Source organism: Simochromis diagramma, unplaced genomic scaffold, assembly GCF_900408965.1.
Source record: "Simochromis diagramma unplaced genomic scaffold, fSimDia1.1 OVJJ01000321.1, whole genome shotgun sequence".
Taxonomy (NCBI): domain Eukaryota; kingdom Metazoa; phylum Chordata; class Actinopteri; order Cichliformes; family Cichlidae; genus Simochromis; species Simochromis diagramma.
The window spans coordinates 5,954,420-5,981,275 of NW_024386772.1; the positions used below are offsets into that span (position 1 = coordinate 5,954,420).

At 40.3% G+C, this 26,856-nt stretch overlaps 4 protein-coding genes and 3 non-coding genes across 13 annotated transcripts in view; 1 reads left to right on the forward strand and 6 right to left on the reverse strand.

The window, feature by feature from the left end:
- The window catches only part of lasp1 (LIM and SH3 protein 1), a 30,905-nt gene extending 30,311 nt beyond the window's left edge, over positions 1-594 (reverse strand). The window contains exon 1 of the mRNA XM_040045077.1: positions 303-594. Coding sequence (XP_039901011.1) covers positions 303-371 — 69 coding nt within the window. The 5' untranslated portion in view covers positions 372-594. The remainder of the gene's footprint in view (positions 1-302) is intronic.
- Positions 595-1,085: 491 nt separating this feature from the next.
- Positions 1,086-12,831, reverse strand: LOC120741914 (plexin domain-containing protein 1-like). 2 transcript variants are annotated; one of them, XM_040045037.1, is made up of 14 exons: positions 12,485-12,831; positions 6,662-6,828; positions 6,236-6,379; positions 3,479-3,548; positions 3,259-3,381; positions 3,049-3,167; positions 2,848-2,947; positions 2,676-2,771; positions 2,506-2,587; positions 2,379-2,439; positions 2,166-2,286; positions 2,038-2,073; positions 1,808-1,965; positions 1,086-1,701 (listed from the first exon to the last, which is right to left on the reverse strand). In XM_040045037.1, exons 1-14 carry the CDS (start codon positions 12,561-12,563, stop codon positions 1,588-1,590), a joined length of 1,470 nt encoding a protein of 489 aa, XP_039900971.1. In that variant the 5' UTR covers positions 12,564-12,831; the 3' UTR covers positions 1,086-1,587. The 2 variants fall into 2 exon arrangements, with proteins under 2 accessions (XP_039900971.1, XP_039900962.1); XM_040045028.1 differs by having other exon boundaries at positions 1,808-1,971; positions 12,485-12,829.
- Positions 4,220-4,291, reverse strand: trnac-gca. Its single transcript has one exon. It is a non-coding gene; the product is annotated as a tRNA-Cys (tRNA).
- trnac-gca lies at positions 5,958-6,029 on the reverse strand. Its single transcript has one exon. It is a non-coding gene; the product is annotated as a tRNA-Cys (tRNA).
- A 3,063-nt stretch (positions 12,832-15,894) lies between the features above and the next one.
- On the forward strand, positions 15,895-15,966 carry trnac-gca. Its single transcript has one exon. It is a non-coding gene; the product is annotated as a tRNA-Cys (tRNA).
- A 327-nt stretch (positions 15,967-16,293) lies between these two features.
- Positions 16,294-19,385, reverse strand: arl5c (ADP-ribosylation factor-like 5C). The gene is made up of 6 exons (XM_040045104.1): positions 19,209-19,385; positions 18,764-18,824; positions 18,509-18,656; positions 18,100-18,183; positions 17,463-17,614; positions 16,294-17,301 (listed from the first exon to the last, which is right to left on the reverse strand). The coding sequence occupies exons 1-6, from the start codon at positions 19,252-19,254 to the stop codon at positions 17,253-17,255; spliced, it is 540 nt and encodes a 179-aa protein (XP_039901038.1). The 5' UTR covers positions 19,255-19,385; the 3' UTR covers positions 16,294-17,252.
- A 3,563-nt stretch (positions 19,386-22,948) lies between these two features.
- Positions 22,949-26,856, reverse strand: part of cacnb1 (calcium channel, voltage-dependent, beta 1 subunit) — a 39,147-nt gene continuing 35,239 nt past the window's right edge. For 5 of the 6 annotated variants that reach the window (XM_040044990.1, XM_040044983.1, XM_040044978.1 and 2 more), the window contains 2 exons: positions 26,491-26,676; positions 22,949-25,130 (listed from right to left, as the gene is read on the reverse strand). In XM_040044990.1, coding sequence (XP_039900924.1) covers positions 24,591-25,130; positions 26,491-26,676 — 726 coding nt within the window. In that variant the 3' untranslated portion in view covers positions 22,949-24,590. Of the gene's footprint in view, positions 26,677-26,856 lie in introns of all 6 variants that reach the window. The other variant, XM_040045004.1, reaches the window with a different exon arrangement.

Below are 26,856 nucleotides of genomic sequence, written 5' to 3' on the forward strand. Positions count from 1 at the left end.
CTTTGGGACAAAAATACAAATTCCGGTCCCTTAAGATAACCCACCAATACCACAATGCGGTTTAATTTGATTTTAGTGTACGCACTGTTGTGCCGCCGCCTTCCAGACGTGAGTTAGCCGTTAGCCTGCAAGGCTAGCGAAATACCTGTCCAGCTGGGGTGTTCGATTCATTCACAAAAATATGTGAAATTTGTAGTTTTTGGGGTGCTGAAATAAGTTGAGTCACTGCACCACTCCACGGCAGTGTATCAGCATTAATTTAAGAAAGAAAGATACGAAAACGAGAAGGTTTCGGTTCTTACCTTGTCCAGACAATTCACTTTTTCCGTGGGGTAAACGACTAGATTACATCTGCTACACAACGGATTCATGTTGGAGGAATGCTCTTCTAGCTAGTTAGCACAGAAAACGCCGATGATACTGGTCGTAGCTGTGTGCCGTCGAGTGTTTGCTCCGAAAAACAGCTATAATGTATGATTAGAAGCAGTAGCAGACCAACTCTAATCTAGTTGTATGTAAGAAATCCAGGAGGTTGTTGTCGTTGTAGCTGCACAGCTGGCTGTCAGTCCACTAACCAGAGACGGAAAGCGCGCTCCCGCCGCCCCCCTCTCTTCCTCCCTCGACTGCGCGTGTCCGAGCAGAAAGGGAAGAGGTTGTGTAGGAGGATCCGTTTTTTTGTTTTTTTTTTATGTTTGTTTTTATTTCTGAAAAAGAAAAAATATTACTACAAAATAAGGAACGAGAACATTCGTACATTTATATATTTAACTGGGACTATAGCACTGTTTTACTTGGAAATGAAGCAACATTATTTCAGTTTTCTGTAACAGTATGAAGGTCCAATCGACGCCTGTGCATTTGCATATCAAACTTAACCGTATTTGCGCCATCTGTGCTCGCATAGAAAACTTGTGCTATCATCTTTATAGGGTTTTTTCCCCCCTTTTTTGTGCTTCACCAGTCCAGTTTTCTCACATCAAATTTTACACATCTGCCACGTTCACTGCACTACATGCCCTACTTCACTGCTCATGTGATCCTTTTGTTTAGAGTGACATCTGCTGACAAAAGAGTTGCACTGTATCTGCGTATCAGCCTACATTATTTAATGTGTGTAGCCAGCTGCAACATTAGACTATTTGTTTACACTTATTTTATGTACAGCATAGAAGAAAAATGCAGAATCTTTAGTTACCCCCCCCCCCCAACAAAGCATGCATTTCAAGCGGGAGTACTGTTCAGGAAATGATAGGGTTACATTTGAGCAAGACAAAAAAGTGGAACTCAAAAGCATCACAATCGCAATCAAGAGCAGCAGGAACTGAAAGTGAAGCTCACTCTCTCATATCTTTGCTTATCTGATGAAAAAACTGCAAAGTTTATGTATGTCAGCTTAGTGGCATGCATTTTACAGTGTAATGCAGTGGAGGGATTATGAAAACCTTGCATTTCTAAATAATGTTCAACAACAGCACCATCCTTTTAAGGTATGTTTTTAAAAAAGACTTTTAATCCTTTATTTGGAACTCAATTTCCAATGTAGTTATTTGCACAACATGCGTGATCCATAATTCCCTTCACATGGATTTAACATGGCCCGGCTTCAACAATGCTGTCTTTTTCATGACCGCCTCCTTCCACTTCCGTGTAACCAGACTCTTGTTTTTGAAACTTCAAGGAGGGCCAGTAGCTCTTGCGTCGCTGAAATGCATCAAGCAATAATAATACTCATATTATTATCATTGTTTAGAATATGAACATCAGCTTGACTCAGACTGAACATGTATAGGATATGTTTTGAACTCACCTGAATGAGGTAAAGTGGTGATACAGCAGAAGGATGGTAGCTGATGTAAAGAGATACCAGTATCAGGGCCAAGAGCAGCACCAGGGCAGATGCTAAGCCAGCGACCAAGCCTGTGTTAGCAAACCCAACGCTCTTGGTTGAAGAATCAGTTTTTACATCTGGAACTAAGACAAATTCTTAAGAATCCATTCCCAGACCTAATCTTACCAGTTTCTACAAGTGGTACTCACCACTACCAGTCTTGAAAACTTGATGTTTAGATTCATCTGAAAGTAAAAGTTTAAATACTTATTCCATTGTAGATTCTGTTTGTTGTTTTTACTGAGCAAACACACAGAGTTTAGTTCCATATTCTCACCGTCACTGTCACAGCCCTTTTGTTGTGGAGTCAGAGAGGTAATGTCCTCGATCTCTGGCGTGATGGAGGCCCCAGTGGAGTTGTCATTCCTGGAGTAATCCTCACACGTTGCGCCTTGGCTCTGCCAATACAGTTGACAGTGCAATTAATGATAAACACATGTTGAAACGTGGACAATGCAATACAATAAACTGATATTTAGTCCAACTATACCTCTTCTGCACAAGCATAATCCAGCCATTCTTGTCTGTGTCTGTCCATGCCGTCTGAGCATCTAAAACAGGAGACATTTAAATGATTATTTTGCTAACACTGTCGGTTTGCAGAATTCCCCACTCACCTCTGCAGTACGTGACACCAACTACAACCAGAGGTTTGGCTGGCTGAGAGGCAGAGCTCACAGCTGTCATGCAGAAGGCAGGCTGCACAGGGAAAGAAAAGGAAAACACTGCTGATTTTTAAACCTTTGACTGTGGAAAGAAATCTCTGGAGATTTAGATATTCACTTACTAGGCAAAGGAGTGAACTCAACAGCAGAGTAGTTGGTAATCTTTGTAACGTCTATCTCAACTCGATGGTACTCATAGATCATTTGCCGTGGGAGATCTGAAATGGAAATATTATGATTTATATGTGTTTTTTTTATGGTAGCACTTTATTATAGTGCACAATTATTGCTGACCTGCTGACTGAGAAGACGGCGACATGACCATGAAGGCATCAGATAACCCAGCTTTCACTGGGTGCTCAGCTGAACTGATCACGTCTACCGACAGAGGTATCTGGTAAACACAAAGAAGTTTCACTTAATACTTGCAAAAATAAGATCAAGTGACCTGATCTGAGAATGCCAGTAAGAGCAAAGAGCAGAAATGTTCCTCACGTCTCTGTAGCTGAAAGTGATGGTTCCTGTTTTGTAAAGAGCAACTTGAAAGGTAAAACCTCCTACTGACTCTTTGCCGGGGATTCTGACATGCTCCCACTGGACCACAAAGACCTCACCTGAAGATAATGAAAGCCAAATAGAAATCAAACAGAAAGATCAGACAATCTCATACTCAAGGACATGTTCAAATGTCAGATGGTATTATACCATTATCAAGGTATTGCACAGTGGATTCTTTGGAGTAGCTGGGGTCGAAATTAGCCATTAAAGGGGCGATGTACTGTGTTGCAGTCAGCATACGGTGAGTAATGTCCCCTGTGAAGATAAACCCTGGAAAAAGGCCAGAAGGAAAAATATGTAAGATTTGTGTACAACTTACTGCACTGCAGAAGGTCACTTGAACATCTGTTAGAAAATCAAAAAGTACCTCCGGTTGCTATGGTAATCTGCTTCAGGTAATGTCCATAAAAAGGAAAGTCAAAGGACAGGGCTACTCGCTGCAAAAAGAGAAGATTCAAACAGACACAGACAAAAGAAGAGATTAAAAAAAATGATTTATCTGTCATCAAAAAAAAAAACAGATTGAAGAAATTTCTTTGTTGTCATGTTTTGATTTGTTATTCTGCAGTTAAAAGCACCCCAGCTGCTCCTTATATGGTACAAAGAAGCTTCAAAATCTCTGGGAAAAAACTTTGTTTTGGACAAATCTCTCAGTAAAAAGATTTGTTCTACTTTCTTTTTTAAAAAGACTTTCAGACTGCTCTGTTTCACACAGTCTTTTCTACTTTTCTTCCTTTGAATGAGAAAGAACAAAGGAATATATTTAATATGGTCATCTCAGGCACACAGCTCTAGCTATGAGCACAGAAGCAACACCCACTTGCTGTACGTGAGGGGCAGCTAATCAGAAGAAATGATGGCCTAAAAGGAGAGTGGCTTTATTGGAAAGGAGCTGCATGGCTACATGAAAGATCATATAAGATAAATATGCAGCATTCTGAACTGGGCAACATGCTGAGCTTCTCTGATAGAGTACAATAATAAAAACATGTAACTGTAAATGAGCACAATACTCAATTTTATAACCAGCTGTATTTCGAATGTGACGAAAATCCTGTATGTTATCTTACAAGAACTACATCAGTTTGTCATGACCAAAATCTAAATAAGGGGGCACCCGGATTTGAACCGGGGACCTCTTGATCTGCAGTCAAATGCTCTACCACTGAGCTATACCCCCTACATGTGAGCTTAGCAACTGGTCTTATCACAACACATTGGGTGTACAGGATCTGGACATGTGACTGGAAGCAGCCTGTCTGTGATTAACATTTTCCCAGCATGCTGTCTGATGTAATTGTTTTTCAGTGTACTAACTGAATTATAGCAACAACTTGGCTTTGTAAGTACAGACAGTTGAACTGGCTGGGTGTTAACTTTCCAAAACAGATATTCTTCTAAATAACTAACATTCAAAACACTATAATTCATGCCTAAAACTCACATTATCATGACTAGGATCAAGAGCGGGAACATGATCCTGCTGTAACCAAATATAAAAATTATCATGTTCAATTTTAGTTGCAGCAACATCAAAACACGCTTAAGCTGTTTTGGGACTTTCCAAATGGTTGTCAACTCTGTCTTAACAGAGGTATACATTTTCAATGTGATCTGAGAAGTGAAACAAGTGCTGTTTCACCATATATAACCTGGACATCTGCAGTGGCAAAGTGCTGCAGTTCTGTTTTTTCCATCAGTCCACCAGTGTGTGAATGTGTGCGTGAATGGGTGGATGACTGAATGTGTAAAGCGCTTTGGGTTCCTTAGGGACTAGTAAAGCGCTATACAAATACAGACCATTTACCATTTACCATCAGTCTTCACTCTTTGTAGTTTTCACCTTTCTATATTTAAAGTGTATTATTATATGTCAGTTTTGGAGCTCCTCACATTTACCAATATGTTAATGTGCCTCAGCTTCCATGCAACCACATATTTACAAGGGAACTTCATCTTGGCTTGGTCTCATATCAAATGTTAAAGGAAATTTTCAGGTATTTCTAATTAATGTAGAATTATTAAGTATTTGCCAGGTTGCAGGAACATATTTTTTTTATACTTCAGCTGGATGATGAACCAAAACTGTCAGTTTTAAAAGAAATACGGTGAAAAAAATACAGTAAAAATGTGGAGCAAGCGACACTTGCTGGCCAATTTGTTAGGTACAGCTTGCTAGTGCTGTGATGAATGCTTTGCCTGGATTCAGCACTTTGCCTGCTTTAATTCTTTGTGGCACAATTTCAACAACATGCTGGAAACATTCCTCATAGATTAAGGACCATATTGTCATTAAAGCACACAGTTGCTGCAAATTTATTGGATCTCAAAGGTATTCTATTGGATTTAAATCTGTTGATTGCAGAGGTACTCGCTGTTGTGTTCAAGAAACAGGGTTGAGGTGATCTGAGCTATGTTGTGGCATGTTATCCTGCTGGAAGCAGCCATTTGAAAAGGGTGCACTGCGATCAAAAAGAGATAGACATGGTAGGCAACAATATGCAAGGTGACTCATGTAAATAATGCTCAGTTGGGGTTGGTAGTAAGGGGCCCAAGGTGTGCCAAGAAAATATCGCCCACACCATTACACCACCACCAGCCTGAATATTGGCAGTGGTGAGGCAGAAAGGATTCATGCCTTGATGTTGTTAATGCCAAATCCTGATCATACCATTCAAATGTTGGAGTAAAAAAAGGCAATTTTTTTCAAATGTTCTATTGCCCAATTTTGGAGAGCTCCCATGAATTGTATTGTTTCTTTCACCCATTTGCTTCCAGCAGGTTTTCTTGAACATGGAAGTAAAGAAGCAGTTCAGCTTAACAAAGTAAGCAGTGCATATATATGTAGGGGGCACCCAGATTTGAACTGGGGACCTCTTGATCTGCAGTCAAATGCTCTACCACTGAGCTACACCCCCATGCACAAATACCAACTTTGTAGACCAGGTGTAAAGAAATGTTGTAGTGAGCCACTTAGTCTACAAACCAGGAGAAATTCTATTCAAGGGTTCAAATCATTTTAATTTTTAATTCTGTAAAATTTTACGTCATTAATATGCTTTTTATGGGTTAAGAAAGAAACAGAAAGTAAGACGGTTCACTTATGTCTGTGTGTGAGACTCACCACAGCCTGTTTGTATGAATTTGACAGAATGCCATGGACTCTGACTTGACCATGCCGGACATCATTCATGTCTATCCACAGGTTCTCAGTACGTTGGTCCTCTGGACCAAAGATGCGCCATGTGTAATATTTGCCAGAATCCTCCTTCCATGCAGAAAACAGAAGAGATTAGAGCTTTAAAAGCATGATGTGTGTTGACAGAGTATGTCGCAAAAGGATTAAAAGTTCCCAGAGAACACGGTTAAATAATAAATTTCAGGTGTTGGGCACAGCTTCTCCGTGTAAGCAGAGAAGAGTAAATGCTTCTTTCCAAAAGAGGGCAGTGTTTAACTCCAAGTAAAACAAATACAACCAGGTAAGAGCCAAGAACATATTAAACGCCACAAACCATTACAGTAATAAGGAACACTGTGGTGTATAACTTACCACTACACGTGTCATATTGTCTGGGAGGGTAGTGATGCTTAGTCCTCCACCCAGAACTGCCCTGCTTACTCTAGTGTGGCCCGAAGATGACCTCAGTGTTCTATAAGCATTGCTGTCACCTCCATTAGACTCTTCGTGGTGCTGTGGGACCACACTGTACCAATCATCTGTCCAAAATAATGCATATGATTTTACAGTGCTGCCCTAGTCAGGATGCATTTCAGATTATAAACCTGCTGGTTTCATTTCACTGCCTTCAAAAATAAAATGCACATGAAACACTTCATTTTTATTCAGACTGAAGGTGTTATGGTCATGCTTAGTGCTCAGTCAGTCAGCCAAGCCGGTATCAGCTGTAGCCTTGTGAGTTAAATGCCCTTGTTGAATGAAAATAAATAGGATACAAATAATATTTACTGACGCTCGGAAAGAACTGTCAGACCCTATAAACAAAGAAAACCATACTGTAGTAAGCAAACTGGGGTAGGTAGGACTTGTTTTAAAATTCTGGGTGTTTTAATTGACAACTTGTCTTTCTTTCAAGCCACAAATTCCTGGTTAATTTTAGGTGTTTATTTTAACACCATCCTGTAATTTCTTATGGAGTGTGGAAAATGCATGTCTGCTGGTATGTTTATACTGAGAGTTGGATGTAAACCTGTGGACATCTTTGTCCTTGCACAACGTCTGGAACCAGTGCAGGTCTACACATGAAGCAACACAATGAACAATGTCTCCTCCCAGCTCTAAAGAATCAGTTCAAAGATAATGGCAAAAATAAATAAATACAATTAAATTTAAAAATGTCTCTAAATAGTCCTTGCATAGTTTGCAGCTGCCATTGACCTGTTGTAGGAGGAAACTGGCTTCATTATGCAGTTCAGATAGTTCACTTTGCTACCAAAGGACCCCCAATCAATCATGTGTTTCTATCATGCTTAACAGATGTTACTAAGTTCTCAAAATTATTTCTAGGCCTATATTTAAGTTCCTCTGTCTTAATCTTTTCCTTTTATGGCCTAGTCAAAATACACTGCTGCGTTTTCAGCATCCTAGAGTGGTCTCCTAACTGTTAACCTTGCCTTTGGTGTTTTGTAGGTGCCATCTAATGAATTTCAGTTGTGGACTAGCAAGTTTCTCAAAATAAAGTGATTTAAATGTTTTCCTGCTGGCATTTGTCAATCAATTCTGGTTTGAATCAGCTTGCATTGTTTAGTTAGGGGATAACATCAAGGGCAAACCCTTACGTGCAATATGTTTTTTTTTTTTTTTTGCCAGTTTTCCTGCCTTGAAAAATTAAACCTGGTAAGATACATTCATCTGTCTACAGTCATTGCTCTATTTACGACAGTTGATTGCGGGATTTTTACCTAGATTACGGGACACGACGATGACGTCACGCAGCAGCCTATATAAACCCCCGGCAGTGCCACTTCTTTGCGGGGTGTCTCATCTAACCCTAAATGAGGGTCGTCGCCTGTACGTAACGTTTGCTGTTTTAGGCTTTCAGCAAACTACAGGGGATTTTTTTTCAAGTAGCGTTGGAAAGGTCGCGGGTTATATAAAAAAAGCCAACTTAATCACCCCGTCAAGCTCAGTTTCCTTTCAGAATCACCGTTAATGTATTGCCGTGGTCAGCCTGGCTGCCGCGAAGAGTTCGTCTCTGTTGCTCCGGTGACTTCTTGCAGGGAGTCTTCGCAATTGAGCAGATTAAAAATGAGCAAGGTAACTTGCCGGACCTGCAGTGGTCCGGCTGGGAAACCTACGCTCAAACACTCCGTAAACTAACATTCAAACGCCATAATTTAGGTTGTTACTTAGGTAATATGGACCTGCTTGCTCTCCAGGTCACGCTAATCCTAGCAAGTACTGCTAACTCATCCATGAGCTAACGTGACAGAGAAGCTCTTAAACGTTAACACAGCTGAACTGCTGAAATGTTGCAGCTTCATCGTCAATTGAATTGAAGCTGGGACAATACTATGCATTTATTTTTCTTTGCAGCAGTAGAAACTAGTTTCAGCTTAAGTCAGGCTAGCCACCTGCACCCTACACTCTTTTGTATTAGTTATCAAAATAGAAACCGCTAGTGCGTTGGTATGGAAAAGCTAAAGCCACCTGTTGCAGTGACTCAGTCTTGCACACCTGAGTTGAATATAGCGTAATGCAGCCTAACATCACAGCTGTGTATTGTAATTTACCTGGAAATTTTAGTACAGGTTTTACTTTTTTCAAAAGCTCAGAAAGGGTGTATGTAGCTGAAGAGTGAACTCAATCTGTTCAGTGTAAAACACCGTGTGTGTTGTTTAACTCTTGTTGTGCTCATGTTGTCAAGTCTAATTGAGGACAATGGGAGGGCTCCCTTGCATGCAGACACCTCCCACCCCAGCTTGTGTTAATGAGAAAATTAATAGAGTAGATCTGAATCCTTTCTTGCTGCAGTTTTCCATAAAGAAGCCTCAGCAAAGAAAAGTCAGACAATAATCAGGAAAGCAACATTTATATATTGACTCAGACATTTTCAATTTGGCCATAATTCCATAACCGAGTTTCAATGGGTGCCAGTACCCAGTGGAGCTCCTCTCTTGCCAGCGAAATGTCAGTTGATGTTGGTTTGATGCCTGCGTTTCTGTCTTGAGTGTGGGAGGAGAGCTCAGGCCTGCTGGTCCCTCAGCTTTGTCTTGTGCCAAACCCCCAGAGTTCAGACTGTGTGGGACACTGGCGAGGCCTGCTTTAAACATCGCTCTGCATTCACAGTTATAATGCTGATGTCTTCCACAGTCACCAAAGCTACACTGTGTCATTTAACAAGTTTCTAAAGTGGCAGCTCAAATGTTTTGACCTCATAGGGAACTCATTGTATTTATGCTACTCTCCACCCTTTCAATCAATTAAGTGCTGCGTCAATGTGTTCGTGGCAGCTTGTATATTACGCCTAGACGTGTGATCGCTGAGCACCAGATCCACCCTGTAGTGGCATCTATGAGGTAAGAGCGCAAATGATGTCTGCAGTGCAGCAGATGGACATATTCTAGTATAACAAAAGCTGGGAGGAGTGCATGTACTGAATATGAAGCTATGATATCTACTTGGGTCATCATGACCCCCACTAGGCATTTTATTGAATTTACTGGCAGACAAAGCAGTGAGATTTGAGTCAGACTCTGCAAGTGAGCTGAAACTGCATAATGCAGTCCAGTCTGCTTGGTGTCTAACAAGATTTCTTGGAATAGAAGATTGTGCAGTGGAAGAAAATAGAAACCCCCCTTTTCAGTCATGCTTTGAGATTTAATTTCAAGATTCACTTGAACTAATTTGTAACACTGGAATTATCTTTGGAATTGCAAGATATAGCTATAAAAACTGTTTAGACTAAGGTTAGGCTGATTCTAAAAAATTTTGAGCCTTTCATTAAAATGTTTAAACATATGGCCAAACATTTTAGAAAATGAGTGGAAACCTAGCATATAAATGTTATTACTTCACGAAAAGACCCACACAAGAAAGGAGGTGCAACAGAGAGAGGATTGAGTAGTGACTGTGCATCGAGATTTGTTTAGTGCGTCTTTCTGGCTTTGTGCAGTTTCGGGTGATTCCCTGGTTAGAAGGTAATACCTGAGAAAATTAACATTTGCACAGAGTTTGGATAAAAAGATATTAAAGAAGAAAGCCACAACGGGTCACGTGTATATAGATGGAGTTTGGTCTAACTTGATTATTTTAAAAAAAAAAGGTTTGTTTGCTGGGTTAACGTTTAAAAGAATAAGATAAAGGATAACCAAATAAAAGCCTCATGAGGTAAAAGAGAAACCTTTCCCCCCCTGCACTAAATAGGCAGATGTTTTGGAATGAAAACTGATCTCTGCCCACTCTTTTAGGAGCTACCAAACCACTACATTTAGCTGCCTTTTTCTGCAAGTGGTCAGCTCAGAGTGGTCTGAGAGGACACACCCTTCCTGTGCAGAGGCTGAAGGATTTGGCATGAAGCACCAAACGTCCCCTGGTTCATTTCAAAGAGCGTGTCTGAATTGTAGAAGTGCAGTTTCAATAGAAAGCACATATTAAACTTGAAGTCTCCCAGTTCTAATGAGATGGCTGATAAGTGGACTCGCTCTCATGTGCTGGCATGCTGTTGCAATAGTTTAATGATTTTAGAGGAACATCCTTTAAAAATAACACCCAGAATATAAAACATGTCAAACAATAACCCCAAGAGGGTGCAACAAATTTCATGTTGAGCCTTTAAAGACAAGAGACAAGTCTTTGTTAAGAAAACAAATGTACTGATTACCTCACTTTTCTTCTGCTATGGAGAAACAAAATCTCTGCGTTCAAGACACGAAAACATTTCTGCTTTTCATTTTCAGATAAGAGAAATGAATTAAGGAGACAAAGCTCAGACCGCAGCTATTTCATATACAAAGCCTTCTCCAAATAACTACATAATTCAAAGTTGCTCAGCTGTTGGCAGATGGCTGTTTTTGTTCCTGCCACTTTCCTAAAACACATCCGTGTTTTGCTATCGCCAGTGACATTACACATGACTTTTATAAAATAAGGGCCCGCAGACAATAACATCCTATCTGTGGCTCAGTCTTAGAAAACAATCTGTCACTTTGTTTCTCTTTCTTGTAATATTTTTTTTATACTTTGCTCCAAAATGCCTGGATTAACTTCAGGCTATTTGTTAAGCAAACTTCTCAGCAGGACAAATGATGAGAGGCCAAACACTGAGGTCATTTCTGGGTGCACGATTCATTTCACCTCAGGGCTCTGTGTTTTTACAGTCTGGTTCAGATGATGTTGATGGCTTTCGGGCCAGAGTGATTTTTTTAAAAAGGTTGAACTGTATATAATGTTGAGTGGCAGTTCAGATAAGAACCATTAAGAAAAGGAAAGGAGGATTATGCTAGATCAACAGAGACAGTTGACCCCTAATGTTGCAAGAACACGGAGTCCCTCCTTCGCAACACTATGATGCAGAAGAACTCTCAAACTTTCCGCTGTTTTAATGAAATAAGCTTTCTGATGAGCTCTTTCCCGAGGAAGAAAAAGTATGACCAATTTTCAGTTTATATCATATCTCTTTCTCAGACAGCTGTTTTAGCTCAGGAATCGCTGAAAGGATGAGCTGGGATGCAAGAAGGGAGTTTCCAGAGACTAACCATTCAGACTCCCAAATCAGCTAACATGTTTCCCAACCACTACTCGACATATTTGTATATCTCGCGATGGAAATGCAAGCGATAGACTCACGTCGTCCATGCAGCAGGCTCGTAAAAAGTTGTGCCAAACTTGCAGGGATGCAAGAAGAAAAACAAGTCTAAATCTAATTTTAACCTGAGACGGGCTGTTTGTGGGTTGCTGTTTAGACTCTGTCGCATGCTTGTGGAAGAGGGTATTTTTATTGTGCCCTTTATTGTAAACTAGTTCATTCACTTGTTGTGTGTAAAATGAAAAGGGCATGGTATACCCATTTGCTTCTCCGTAAAGATTCCTACTGAAGTTCTGTGGCTTAGAGCAAATTAAATTAACACGCAGAGTCGCATGTGCAACATCAGGATAAAAATGTTAAAAACACACATTCTGTAAATAAGAATGGCGAATGTTTGCTTAGCTTTTGAGTAAATGAGAAAACGACTGTTATTGCTAATCATAAATACCAGTGCACTGGCTTCAAAGCATACAGCAAATGATTAAAAACATATATTTGGAGAAGCTGCCAGAGAAAAATCACCTGCAGGCTTAAGCATCTTTGCGACAAAATCAGGCAAAATAAACAAAAGCATTAATGATGATGCATGAAAAAGACACCGAGCTCACCTGTCTGCTGCTGAACCCAAACTTCAGCAAGCTGTGTTTGGGAGAGACAGAGAAATAGCATCACCAACCTCAGACACATGTTTGACCTGAAAAAGACAAAAGCAAAAATGACAGCCTCGTCTCTGCTCCTCTTTTCTCCTCTTTCTCCACTCTCGATCTCACTGCCAGCACACACCACCCTGTTTGTAACTACACCCCTTCTCTCCTCCTCAACGTTGTTCCCCTGCTGCCATGGTGATTGCAAAGACACAGAGATCAGCTCGCTGGGGTCCACAAAAGGTCTGGACCTTGAGTTTGCCTCCTTTCTGTTTATATTAACCACACAGCAACTCTGCTCATTCCTCAGTGAAGTTCTCTGGAATCACAGCATCATTCAGAGAAATAATAAAAGTAAGACCAACAATGGCAGCAGCAGAATGGCGCCTCCCTCTGTCCAAACGGGCTGTGAGGACGGTCAGAAATCTGACATCTTAGATTAGACGTGGCGATCATGATGCTAACAATGGCCAGACCTAAAACCTAAACATTGTCATTAACCTTTCGTAGCCCACATGGCACACAAAACTTTCTTTGTAGGAATTTAATTTCCAGCGGTTTTGTAAAAGGCCTGCTTTAGATGACATGCAAACTGGCAAAAAGCAAAGTTTGCAAGTAATGCGGTTCACTCCACCACCTCTCTATTTAATTATCTCTATCTGCTATGCGAGCAAACATGGAATCTTTGGCAGGGAAAATGACAGCTGAGAGTTTATTAGATTCACAGCTGGAGAGATAATCAGTACCATGTCTCATAATCCCGATTGTAAACACAGTATACAGCATGACAGCAGCAGGTGGCAGTTTTCACACAGTGACAATGTGAGGACAGTAAATAAACGGATAATATGCATCTTCCAAATTTTCCTCTATTAAAATGTTGGTGTCCATAATATTCACAATGGTTAAAAACCTACTGCATTCACAAGGGGTATCCTGTTATTTGAAACTTACTGCAATTACGTGCAAAGAGGAACTGCTGCCTGCTAAACATCCCTTAGGATCATTTGGGTTCATAGGCTCTCTTTAAACAATGCTGACATACCCATGTGCATTTTAAAAATATTGCTATTGTTTTTATTTTCTGACTTTCAGTTAAAGCTAAAGTGAAGCCTCAGACAGGAACCTTCCAAGCTCAATGGGTATGTTTCATAAAAGACATTTTGACATATCACCTTGGAAAAAAGAAAATAAGTGTGCAAGATTCAATTCAATTTCATTTGTGTAGTGCCAAATCACAGCAACGGTTTCATTAATAATAATACTAAAAATAGCATTATTATTAATAATAATAGAGGGAAATCTTAACAATTACAGAATTTCCTATGAGCAAGCACTTGGCAACAATGAGAAGGAAGAACTCCCTTTTAACAGGAAGAAATCTCTGGCAGAACCAGGCACGGGTTAGGGGTGAATTGACAGAGACAAGAGAAAAGAAGAGCACAGAGAAACCAGGAATAACAAACAGGACAACTACAAAAGTTAATGACTGCAGCAGTGCAAAATAAAAGCATTGGGAGTGAAAAGGTATGTGCATCACGGAGAGTCTCACAGCAGCCTGAGGATAAAGATGCATGACTGGATAGCTCAGGGTCACCTGATCCAGCCTAGGCTATAACGTTCATCAAAGGGTTTATTCATGTGCTGTAATTCAAGTAGCTGTAGCAAAATGCTTCAGTTAAATTTGCTTGTGTCACTTGCGTGTGGATTTTTGTTCTGGTCACTTACAGCTTTCTTTGTCAGTTCTCCTTGCTTTGCATTTGCTTTCATTAGTATCACCTGTGTTGAATTATTAGTATAGTTTTTGGTATATATACTGTATGCACTGTTCCAAAACATAAAAGAACATTTAAATCACACATTGTTTCTTGATAAATAAAATATTCTACTTTTATTGACATGGACTGGGAAAGTTCACGAAGGCATAATGGTATTTTGCTGTCATCAGTTATTGGAAACCCTCTGATTGCTGCATTTGTCTGCTCTCCCATTTCCTCTTTTCAGTTGCCTATCTATTTCAGTTCCTGTTCTCGAGTCCTTGTTTTCTGTCCTGATGGTACTTTTCATGTTTCTAGGTATTTCCTGTGACCTTTTGGAATTTTTAGTTTGGCCTGATATGTTTTTAGTAGTATATCTGTGTTTATTTTAGCCTATTGATTTAAGTTTAAAAGTAACATTTATTTATATAATGCTTTTCAAGATAAGAAATCTCAAAGTTCTTGACAGCAGCATCAATAAAACTAGCTTGTGGAAAGTCAAAATTAGGACACAACCACAAAAAACAGGACATCACAACATTCCAAGCAAGAGATGAACAGTCGAGTCCATTTTTTGAGAACAACTTTTTAGGAGTTTAGCCATGTTTCTTAAATGGAAAAATTAAAAAAGAGCAGGTCAGAGACTTGATGTGAACTTCAAAAATCAAAGATTGATCAAAAATTTACTCAGCTACTTGTGATAGTATGACACTATCACAGTGAACCAGTTTAGTATATGTTAAATACCAGCTACCACAACACAAGGTCCCATGATCAGCTGTATCGAGGGCTTCGCTGAGGTCCAACAAATCAAAGAGTAAGGGGACAAAAAGTCAACCTTATCCTATATATTTGTCCTGCACATGTGTGTATTTCAGTAACTTGAAGGTGGTATATCAGAATAAAAGTCTAAGAAAAATGTTATTTGGCAATCGAAATTTTAAAAAGGACAGAAAAATTGTGGCTTCATGTCTAAAGAAAAAAATCCCAAACTCTGTGGTAGGTAAACATGTGTGACTTAAGACTTACACTGGTTGTTCCTCAGCCACAACGGGTACTTCAAAAATCACAAAGTCTTCAGCTGTGGTGATAGTCACACAGTGCTGAGGTGACCACAGTTTTCACTTCACAAAAAAGTCACTTCTGCACATCATTTTTTTCTTCATTTATGCTGAGTCATTGTTAAAACAGCTGATGATGTTTGCATCTAGAAGGATTGTTGTTGTATGTTTAATAACTTTCCGTGTGATGTTAAACCACGTGATGATGAAAGTGTGTAAGTTTCGTTGTTTTTTTTTTTTTCATTTTCTTTTTCTTTTTGCCTAAATAAATATGCAAACTTACCCCCTTTGTGCTTATTGTCACGAATGTGACGCGTGTTCTTATTCTCGCCGTCCAGTTACAGTGACAGCCATAAATGTAAACTCATTTCTCCCTCTAGCGGTCAGAAAACCGTCTATTATTTAGCGATTAAATACCACGGCTGTCGTCAAAATCAACTCGAATTTAGATTTTCGAGTGATTATGAAAACAAAAAAAATAGAATTGTCCAAAACAAGAAAATAGAATTATTATTATTGTATCTAACACAGGAGCGGGCCGCTCGTCATACCGTGCGGGGGTATAGCTCAGTGGTAGAGCATTTGACTGCAGATCAAGAGGTCTCCGGTTCAAATCCGGATGCCCCCTAAAATCTAATTTTGCTCTTTTGCCAGTGAAAAACGCCACGTTTGTTGTTGAAGTCGTGTTAGTGCTATCGTAACGTTGTAGTTTAGGCGCTATTGTTTAATAAACAAGAAAAACGTTATATAGAACAAAGCGTGTCAATACGAAGCTGTCAAGCAGGACGAAAACAGTAAGACCACAGAGAAGATTCGTGAATGTAGTTAAGGAGGGTATACAGAGGGCTGGAGGGACAGAGACAAGGATGGTAAAGACAAAGGAAGCCAAAGGTAAACTAGCGTTAACAACCTCAATAGCATGCTGCCCATGCTTATTAAAATAACAACACACACATAGCAATAATAACATTTATTTTTAAAAAAATCAAACTATACAGTATGTACATTGCAAAATTATGACTCATAGCAGCTAGCGCCTTCTCCCATTCAAGAAATCGCTGTCATATACAGTACACAGTCCAAGAGCATTAAAAAAAGAATAAATTAATATAAATATTCAGGTTTAATAAAGCTAAAATCATTTGCTGGCGTTAAATTAAATTTTAACATCAGATGCAGGCTTGTAGGCTTTTGCAACATTGCAGAAATCCTGAGAAGGAAAACCACAGCAGCTGCATAATGTTCTTTTGTTTTTTTTCTTTATAGTCTTACTGTTTGCTGGTAAACTGTGATGAATCAGTAGTTTGTGAACTAAGAACAAAAATCTTCATTTATGAGAACTAAGTCAAAATGAAATTATGATTGTCTTGTTTTAAAGCGTCTGTGGAATCACTGGATCAGTTCTAGAAAATTAAGATACTAATAGGAAAATATATGACTTAGTGTTATAAATCATTGTCCTTTGTCAACCTGCCTTATTGTTTTCCTTTCTAATAATAAAATAATAACATTTTAGTCACTCTTGACAGTTAAAGTGGAACGTGATACTTCTGGTGAGGTAGGATAATTTGCCCAAACATTGTTCTCATTTACACACAGGCCACTCATGTCAATACATTACTAACACTTTCTCTCCCTCAGTGCACAACCTCCAGATTACTAAAATATAATCAAACAATCAAACAGTTTTTGAAGCTTGTCTGTTGTCATGTTTCCGAGGCTGAGGTACACACAACGCAGGTTTCTTCAGGATGTCACATTGTCAGTAAGTCATACTGTAGGCGTGGTGAGGCAGTTTCTGTCACAGATGTCGTGGTCACAGGCTCAAAACACTGTAAATAATCCTGACACTGCAGCCTTTGCGGTGCCCGAGAGGCTGGTTCAGTTTCAGGACTTTTAATCCATTGTTTTCTTCTAGTTTGCCACAACCCGCGACTTCATCCAGTCCAGACTGGCAGGTAGACTGCAGGGAGAGATCAGAAGCATTTTGATAAGTGTTTCAAAGGCTGTTATTTCAACAGAAGCAGTGGTATGCAGAGGCATGTTTCTGTTAACTACGCCACATATTTGTGAAGGTTGAGTAATAGTCGGTGATACTGAGAGCTGGAGGTGCGTTAGACTCACCCTTCTCCTGTCAGGGCGCAGCAAGCTTGAACATGCCAGGAGTGTGTTGTGATGGAGTCGAGCGTGAGGAACTGGGAGATCTCTGCCGCTGTCAGGGAACCCTTCATGTCCTGTTTGTTGGCCAGGATAAGAACGGCTGCATTCTGTAGGTCCTAAAAAGAATAAAAAAACGGGTTACCGATACCGTGTCTGCACTCAAGTTCCACTGGAAACAGGCGATGTTGTTAAAAACAAACAGCAACCTCAGCGGAACATAGAAACGCACAGACATGCTGACTATAAGAAGAAAGTTCCTCATCACAGTATGTCATGGGTGAGTAATCTGCTTTCACATCTATTACGCAATCAATGTCTGAAAGCGGGAGTGAACGGCAAACACCAAAACACAAATGCCAAAAGAGGGCAGCTTCACAAAACAACAATGTGATTGTACGTCAAAGCAGCTTTCAAAGAAAACAGGCAAAACACTTCATATTTAAACAATAAAGCAAAGTATGATCAACCCTCCTCTACCTGTTTATCATCCGTAAGCAGTATTCAAATATGTTAAAAGGCACTTTTAATATAGTTATGACCAAGTAACTTCCCTAAATGTTTTAATAAAGTCAGTCTCTACGCTATGTTTTAAAGATCCTACCTCATGTGCGAGCATTCGGTGAAGTTCTTCTTTGGTTACAGTCAGTCGTTCCCGGTCAGTGCTGTCCACAACCAGAATGACGATCTGAAAGGGAAATAATAGTTATTAAACCTGTTATAAGGTCGTTCTTATCAGGACCCAATCTATGGGACGCTTGATTCATAAGAGGGAGCACAGCATGTCTACAATGCTCTATTAAAGATACAGTACCTGTAAACAATGGATCACAGGAAAAGTCTTAAAACAGATGCAGGTGCATTAGCAGCCAGCACTTCGAAAGCTTTCACTTTCTCTGGATTTATTTTGGGAACTGCTAATATCACTTCCAATGCACTTCAATGAAAAATTTACTGTGTTTTAAAAGTTTTTTAGAGATAGAAAGGATCCGAAGAGTGTAGGTGAGCCATACCTCTGTGTTGCCATAGTAGGAGTACCAGCTAGCTCGCAGGCTCTCCTGTCCTCCGATATCCCAAACCAAAAAGTGAGTCTTCCGAACGGTGATCTGTTCGACGTTGCTGCCAATAGTTGGTGATGTGTGGACGGCTTCTTTTGTCAGACTAGATGTATTTGAAAAAGGGAAAAGATGCATTTAGAATTAGATTAAACTGTGAGAACAGATTTTAAAAAACTGCTGAAAGACTCAGAAAGCAGTCAGATCACTCACAATTGATAGAGGATGGTCGTCTTCCCAGCATTATCCAAACCCACAATGATGACTTTGTGCTCTGTAGGAAAGTTAAACATGTTAAAGTTGCATGCTCACTGCAAATTCAGCCTCAAGGGATAAATGTACACACAGATAAGATAAAAGGCAGGTACATGAGGGTGATGTGCTGAACAGATTCACATCTCTTATCAAAAGACTGTTCTTGCAGTAAAACACGTCCAACACTTGGTTTAAGTGTCGTATATAAGAAAGGACTGAAACTTTACTGTGTCAGGAAATCAGTTTTTAGTAAGGTGATCAAACATTAGAGTCAAATTGTTTTTCACAATTATCACATATTACCCGATACAGGAGCTTAACACACCGACGGGCTTTTATAATTCATCTAAACAGCAACAATGCAGGCATAACAAGACGAACACAAGAATTAAAGCACATGTACCTTTGTCCCCGAACACAGCCATCATCTTAGACAGCAGATATCCCATGTTCAACAGGTGTGAGTGCTAGATGAGCGATGAATACAAAAGAAATCCAGAGGAAGCAGACTTCAGTATCGATTAGAAGCTGACTGTCAGACTGACTCTGCTGCGGGATCTATTATCAGTTTCTGCCTCGGCATACCATTTGTGGGCGGCGCTTCCTCCTCAGAAAGTCTGCACTTTTTGCCGAGTGAGTCACGAGCAGCGTAGATAGTAATGATGGTGCGTTCAGTGCTGTGGGGAATACAAAACGTGGGCCGGTGAGGGATTCGCCAAGGGCTAGATTATCCACAAAGTAAGTTGGGGTTTGTGTGGGACGGTGTGGATTATGTTACAGATGCAAGTGGGTAGGCTGTTTTTTCTTTCCTTTTTTTTGTTTAAATAATTGTAAGTTAAAGATTTTGCTCAGATGAGATTTTCCCAACATCTTAAAAGCATCACTGGAAGACTGAGATTGTTTTGGAGTCATGTGTGGTCGTCTTTGTACTTTCACACATTTACTTGCTTGTGTTTTAGTAGGGATGCTGTCACAGATCAGCACATATCTTTTTGTTGCACGAGTGAGAGAGAGGTGTTCACTATTATATAGAGCCAATTAAATTGTGAGACGCTGACTCCATAATTGAGAATATTAGTGAAATACTGGGCTGTACCAAATAAATGGGGCACCCTGTCACCCTGGACAGAAATATTGTCCTAGCTGTAATACAATGTACCCTGGCATTTCTATATTCTACTATATAGAATTTTATTTATTCTACCCTCATTTTAACAAAATGGAAAAAAATATAGAAATAGCAGCCACCCTTGCCCATAATTTCCTTTGGGATTAATAATATTTCTGATGCTGATTCTTTGTACATGTGATTATTTACTTTGGCATTTAACTTTTTTTTTGTTTTGCTTTGTTTTTATTTGGGCCAATTATTCTAAATATATTTTAAATGTCTCCCAAATCGCTTTCTTTGGCCCGTTCATTGAGTAGTGACCTCTTTATCAGGTCTGTAGAAAACTACTTGTGCTCCAAACTGAGGAAGAATATGTTTGTAAAAGCCGAATAAGTACCGAAAAATCCTAGATAAATCATCTTTCGTCATCACGAGATATTAGCGTACATTAAATGCTTCTATGTGTGCTGACAATTTATTTACTTCCTTAAATATCGAAAATCTGAGCTCACCTATAGTCCCTGAAGGCAACCTACAAGTCCTGCCACACCGACGGCACGAGTGGGATAATGACGCAGTCGGTGACACGCGTATGTCCGGTCTATATATGGAAAGGGAAGTAAAACTATGTACCTTCCTTTCTGAGAAACGCAGGAACTTGTCGGCCTGTAAAAACCAACAGAAAGCAAAACTGGCTTCAACCAAAGAATTCCCCGGGATTTCCACTGAACCGTCCAAACAATTTTATATCAGTTCTACTCTCAACTCTCCAGTTACACAATCACAACACTGATGACCTCTTTGCATATTAGGGCCTCTGATCTGACAGATTTGTCTTAATTTCAAACCCATAAGAGATTCAGTAATGAGGCATACTTATATTCACCTCAGTCAAAGTATTGTACCTGTATTTATTTCCCTATAATTTATTTATAGCTTGAAGTGTTTTAAGTGAAATTAATTGCCAGGTTTCATTCTGGAAATGAATGTATATTGAAGGTGAAAGGCATTTTCTTTAGTTTATTGAGGTAAAAGTAATCACATAAGCACACTTTCTCATCAGGAATACAGTTATGGTATCTGTTATCTTCATCATCATCATCATCTTTTTTTATTATTATTGTGATTATTACCGCTGCACATTTCTTTTCCACTATAATTAAGCATTTAATGTTACCTTATCACTCTCCAGTATTTCTGTTTGCTACATTAAAGGATCTACGATGTGATTTTTTTAAAATTAACTTGCATGTCAGACAGTATATACTTGAAATTAACTCTGCTTTATAACCGTGATATGGTCCTTATTGTTAATACAGATGATCAGATAACAGTCATCAGAAACACTTTGAAAGATGTCATTCCACATGTGTACACTTCAAAATCTGAAGCAGTGATACTGCAGATAACTTTTTGTGTTTTTCTTTAAAATTATCCTGCTTTAATTATAATAATGGAAGTTTACCCTTAGTTTTAGTTATACATGCAAACATGTGTTACATATTTGTTCTGTCCCGTTCTGTCAGTTTTTAGCAGTTTGTTATTACAGTCATTTTGACCCTGTTGAGCAACGCTCTGACGTAAGTCTCACATTTCGATTTACAGATGGAAACCGTGTCTCAGGTCTGTGACAGTTTGTCCTGTGCAGAGCATCAGCTCGACGATGACAAAAACCACATCCTGGAGTGAGCCAGCTGCACTTCAGAACTGCACTTCAGAAAATGCAGGTGTTTTGAAATGTGCTGCAATTTGACACGAGTATTTTGGAGATTACGTTTCTGTGAATACAAAGTGAAACTGTTTTTTTTATTCTCGGAATCTGTCAACGTTCTTGTGGCTCATTGTTTTGCAGGTTTACACCCAGCAGAAGTATGGGATAGTTTCTACATTCAGGGTGGTGTTGGCTTTTTTTTTTTTTTTTAAATAAGACAGTCATATGAAAAAGCTTAGTACAACCTGATGAAGCAATAGCTTGTATAACTACCTTTAGCAAGAATAATGCAGAGTAGTTGTTTTCAGCACGACTTTGTTAGTCTCTTGCATCATTATAGAGAAATTTTGGCCCACTCTTCTTTACAGCCTTGCTTCTGCTCATTGGGGTTTGCAGGGATTTGTTTTTGCACAGCTTTTTAAAGGTCTTAGGTTGATTCAACAAGTCGATTCTGTTCCTTTTCAGCCATTTGTTACTGCACTTGGGATTATTATCCTGTTGCATGACCTTGTTTGGTCCAACGTGTAGCTGTCAGACAGATGGCCTCACATTTGTGTCCAGAATATTTTCGTATACAGAGGCGGTCATGGTTGACTACATGGTTGGTGCCCAGGTCGTGTTGCTGCAAAAACAAAACAAGCACAGTTTGCCCCTCCTCCACCACTGTGCTTCACAGTTGCTATGATGTTTTTGTGCTAAACTGGTGGTGTGCATTATGGGTAAACATTTCCACATTGGTCCCATCTATCCAAAGGTCATTATTCCACAACTCTTGTAGCTTGTTCAGATTCATCTTTGTGAAGCTATGATACTGTGTTCTTTTTAGAGAGAAGAGGCTTTCTGTTGGCGACCTTTCAATTCATACCCTTCTTTATTCTAATTCTAATTATTCTATGATGCACTTTAGCATTTAGCATTGCTAACAGAAGCCTGTCAAGTTTGAGATGTAGCTCTTGGGTATTTTTCTGACATGGGGCGAATTTGTTGAGACATCCATTCCTGGAGAAATTGTGGCATTGTGTTAACACCCAGCTGAATGCTCCAGACCAGCAAACTATCAAAATATCTGCTTCCACAGAGGTGCTGATGATTCATTAATTAAGTGCATTTGATTAGCAGTACCTGGCTGCTACTTACCCTCTTAATTCCTATGGAAGCAGCAAGCCTGTCTTTTGCTTTTCATATCAATTTTTGTATCAATTCATATCAATTGTCATGTAATTTATTGAAAAACTAATCTACTCTATGATTTGTATTGAACTATGTGTTCACATGTATCCAGTGGAATAAACAACACGACGCAGACATACACGTGCAGACATTTAGCATTTTTGACAGCTGTTTTTGTTCATCACATCTCACTGTAACAATGAAATGACACAATGGCATTTTCTTATTCGATTTTTAATTAAAATACGAATTTATCCACAGATTAAAAATGAAAGGCAGAAAAAGCAAAATGTAGCTACAATCAGGCACCAATGATACATGTTATTTCATCATTTTAACAATTGCGATAACGCAACAATAACATTATTTACTGATCATTATTTAATATTTATTTATTCAACTGAAGACGGGGGTGGGCCAAAGCAGCCTACCAAAGACATTCATGGATTCTCCATTATAGATAACTGTGTAAAGACCAAAGCTGATCCTATCCCCCCCCCCACCGCCCACTTTATACTCCTCTCACTAGCTCACAAGAACTGAAGATTGAAAAAAATAATGCAAATGTTCACTGAAAAAAACAAAAACCCAACACTAATTCAGTCAGAAATCAGGAGTAAGAAGAGAGTGGTATTTAATATTAGACAAGCGAGCTGTTTGGGTGGAAGTTCGAAGTGATTAACCACACGTACAAGTACTTTTTATATAACTGTTAGCCCTGAAAAACAGACGACGAAGCTGGTGCAAAGAAAAAAGAGATGAGCAACGAGCTGGGACGGAGCAGCCACGAGACACAAAGAGACAGAAATATGGTATGAAAACGAGTGTAACAAGAGTTAAGACATCCCACCGCAGCAGCGGCGGACATGGCTTGGCGAGACATTCCGGCACTTGTGATTGGAGTTTTCTTGAAATAAGGGGTGGGAGTGACTAAGGCAGGACGTTTCGTTCACACAACTACTTTGAATCTGCACCACATTTGGAAACCAGAGAACAACTGGAGGTGCCCTCAGCACCCATGAAGAAGAGGATAACAGAAATGGGAGGACTGGGTCAGACATATACAGTCAGGTATGGTGACTGAACCAGGTCAGGGAAGAAGTAAACATCTTTGGAGTGTATTATTCATTGTTATCGCACTGACATGAGTATAGCAACATTGATAAATTTACGTGCTAAAATATGGCAACTTCTCCACCAACTTTTTAAGGTCTGGGTGATAAGAAAGTGGAGGTGAGAGACTCAAAACTTCTGGATATCAGTATGGGAGGAAACCCTGAAAGCCAAAAGCACTGAGTGAGCGTAAGGTAAAGAGAAACCCTGACACTGTACATACATGGGAACCGTGACATTAGACCCTGTTTAAGACTGCAGAGGACAGACGTGATGCACTACAGCTCTACCGACCTTTGCACTTTACAATCGAAGAGAGGATCGAATCATACAGATCAGAGTCGTAACAATTACTGTCCTTGTGCTGTGAGTATAGAAATCCATGATATTCATGCAGTATTAACATAAGAAACAAAAAAGACCAATATTATTTTTTCTAAATGTAAATAAACTGAATTACAAGAAGAACTTGATGAGAATGGCATCTGGCAGTTGATGTATTTCTTTACATTGTACTGGGATGTAAACAGATTTTTTTGTTAGCCTGACCGGCATGGCCCCAAACCTACACTTCAGTTCCTGTTGAACCCAAAAACCAGAGCATTTCCCCTCCATCCCCTCCTCTCCCTCTGTCCTCAGTCTGTCCAGGGGCTTCCTTGGCTCTGTGGTATGATGACCGTTCAGCGGATGTAGACGTCCCTCCCCCAGTCATCCTGGTTCTTGTTGCGGCTCATGTTGGCCCCTGTGTCCACAGGATCCTGGCAGTAACGCTCCCTCAGCTTGGCACGTCCATGCGGATGCGTCTGGCTCGGCATCGGAGGGTGGTTTCGGTTTTCCTGGTCCGGCTCGGCACCTTCGTCTTCCCAGGAGGCTTGTCGGCCGAGATGCTGCGCCAGGTGGAGGCGGCTGCCCCCACTTCCTCGGTAGGGCTCAGGCTCCTCATAGGGGTCGGTCTCAATGTCCATGCAGGAGTCACCGGCCTCGGTGTAGGCCGAGTCCCGGCTGCCCTGGGTCTCCGAGTCGAAGGTGTCTTGCCGTGAAAGACCTCGCCCGCTGCCTCCTCGTAGCTGGCCACGAGAGGAGCGCAGGTATGCTTGCTGCTGGTGCTGCTGCTGGGGCTTCCCTCCCAGGTCTGTCTGATAGTCATGCAGCGTGCCGCTCCCACCACACTCTGTCAGAGGCCCTTCCCGCTTCTGCTCACCATGCACCAAGTACGCCCCCTGCAGCGAGCCGAACCCATGCCACACGAAAAGCATGCAGAGACACAAACAGCACACCAAGGTGTCAGCAGTTAATTAGCAGGGTTAGCAGACAGGGCAGAAAGAACAAAGATGCATACTTGTTCCAGCTTAAGAATCCATGACTTTAAAGGCATTAGTGCTGAAGATACTTATATGAAACACATTCCACATTAACATTGTGCATACACACACTAGTCTATACTCAAACAACACAATTTAATCAGTAAGTAGAAATTGTTTAGTTCTGCTAATTGACTGTTATAAAATGATGATATCAACCTACAAACGAAAACAGATCCCAGCAACTTATAAAGAAGCTAAACTATATATCTACAATTACAATAGTGCCATCTGCTGGCTGTTTGAGCTCATGGCAGAACAAAGCAGCAAAATGATATAGCTCACATGTTTATCCTGAAACAGTTTTCCTTAAATTTAAAAATTCAATCCAGTTTGAATCTTTTTTTTTTAAATACTTTTCATTCATTTTTGTCAAGGATCCCTGCATAATTGTGTCCATTCAGTGCAAGACTGTCGCTTGTGTGCCATGTAATTAATCTGACAGCATGCATGCTCATGTTAGCTGATAAGGAGCCAGTAGCAACTGAAGAACAGAATGAAAACTGATTAGTATTTTGCTCTCACTCTTAAGATAAATTGATTAAACCGGACAGAGTGTTAGCAACAGCCTCCACCAAACTAAGCGTTTCTATTTGAAGAGGCGGACATGACTTGCTGTTTTCAGGGGTGGTACCATGGCAACAGAGAGGAGGACAGCAAACTGGATTTCAGCCTCTAGAAGCGCTGAAGAAAAGGAGGCCACAGAGCTGCAGAGGGCAGGGTGGGGGCAGCAGACGCTATTTTACGTCTGATTACAGTAAAATAGAAGGGATTGTGGGGGCAGAGGTACCTTCTGAGGTTATTCCTTGAGTCCAGTGTGCTTTCAGCTGAGCTGTTTTCACAGTTTTAAACAGTGCACAGAAGGAAAAGCTGACCTGCTAACATGCAGACTACATCATTTTTACTCGTAGGTGTTCTTAGGCTAGCTGTTCATGTGTGGAAAATTGGATCCTTGTTGGTTCATTTGGGTGTTAATTTCTTGCACAGATGTATCTGCGGTTTCCTATATACAGCATAAACAGGCTATTAGTGCACTCCTACTCCAGGGTAAAAGGAACAGGCTGCTGAGTTTGGGTTGAGTTGCCGGAGTCGCCCCCCACCCCCCTGTGCTACTGGACTTCAGAGAGCATGTTCTTCCTCTTTGCCCCTCAGTGGCTACAGTGCCGTCCATGTCAGGCCACGGATCCATATTTCTGCGCAGGGAGGTGAGGACCTGTACCTGTAGGTTGGAGACGGGCTCTGGGGAGGCAGCCAGGGCTGCCGTAGCCATGGTACGATTCAGCAGAGGGTTGGGAGGGTTGCTGCTTGGAGGGTGTGTTGCCTTCCAGTAGGCTTCAAGGTAGTCAGCCAGGTGTTCGCAGGCATCCTCCAGCTGGTTCTCATCCAGGATGATGTCAAATAATTCCTGCAACAAAAAACAGCTCTTCATTTATTTCACTGTACCAAAGTGAATTTTCCTTCTGTCTTTACATGAATTCTAGTAACAGCCAATTGTTTTATCACAAAACCATCTGCTTCGCCTTTCAAGACATCATATGTAGAATGCCTCAGCATTTAAGCAAGTGGTAACTCTATCTGAAAAATT

Bases quoted from the DNA above. Each gene is read 5' to 3' on its own strand.
- LOC120741914 (XM_040045028.1), bottom strand. From the start codon at position 12,563: ATGTGTCTGAGGTTGGTGATGCTATTTCTCTGTCTCTCCCAAACACAG. The intron at 3,168-3,258 runs GTATAATACCAT...CATTATCTTCAG, and splicing joins TGTGCAATACCTTGATAATG to GTGAGGTCTTTGTGGTCCAG. The intron at 2,287-2,378 runs GTATAGTTGGAC...CTGTATTGGCAG, and splicing joins ATTATGCTTGTGCAGAAGAG to AGCCAAGGCGCAACGTGTGA.
- arl5c (XM_040045104.1), bottom strand. From the start codon at position 19,254: ATGGGATATCTGCTGTCTAAGATGATGGCTGTGTTCGGGGACAAAG. The intron at 18,825-19,208 runs GTACATGTGCTT...ACTTTCCTACAG, and splicing joins GGCTGTGTTCGGGGACAAAG to AGCACAAAGTCATCATTGTG. The intron at 17,302-17,462 runs GTGAGTCTAACG...CTCTCCCTGCAG, and splicing joins TGCGCCCTGACAGGAGAAGG to TCTACCTGCCAGTCTGGACT.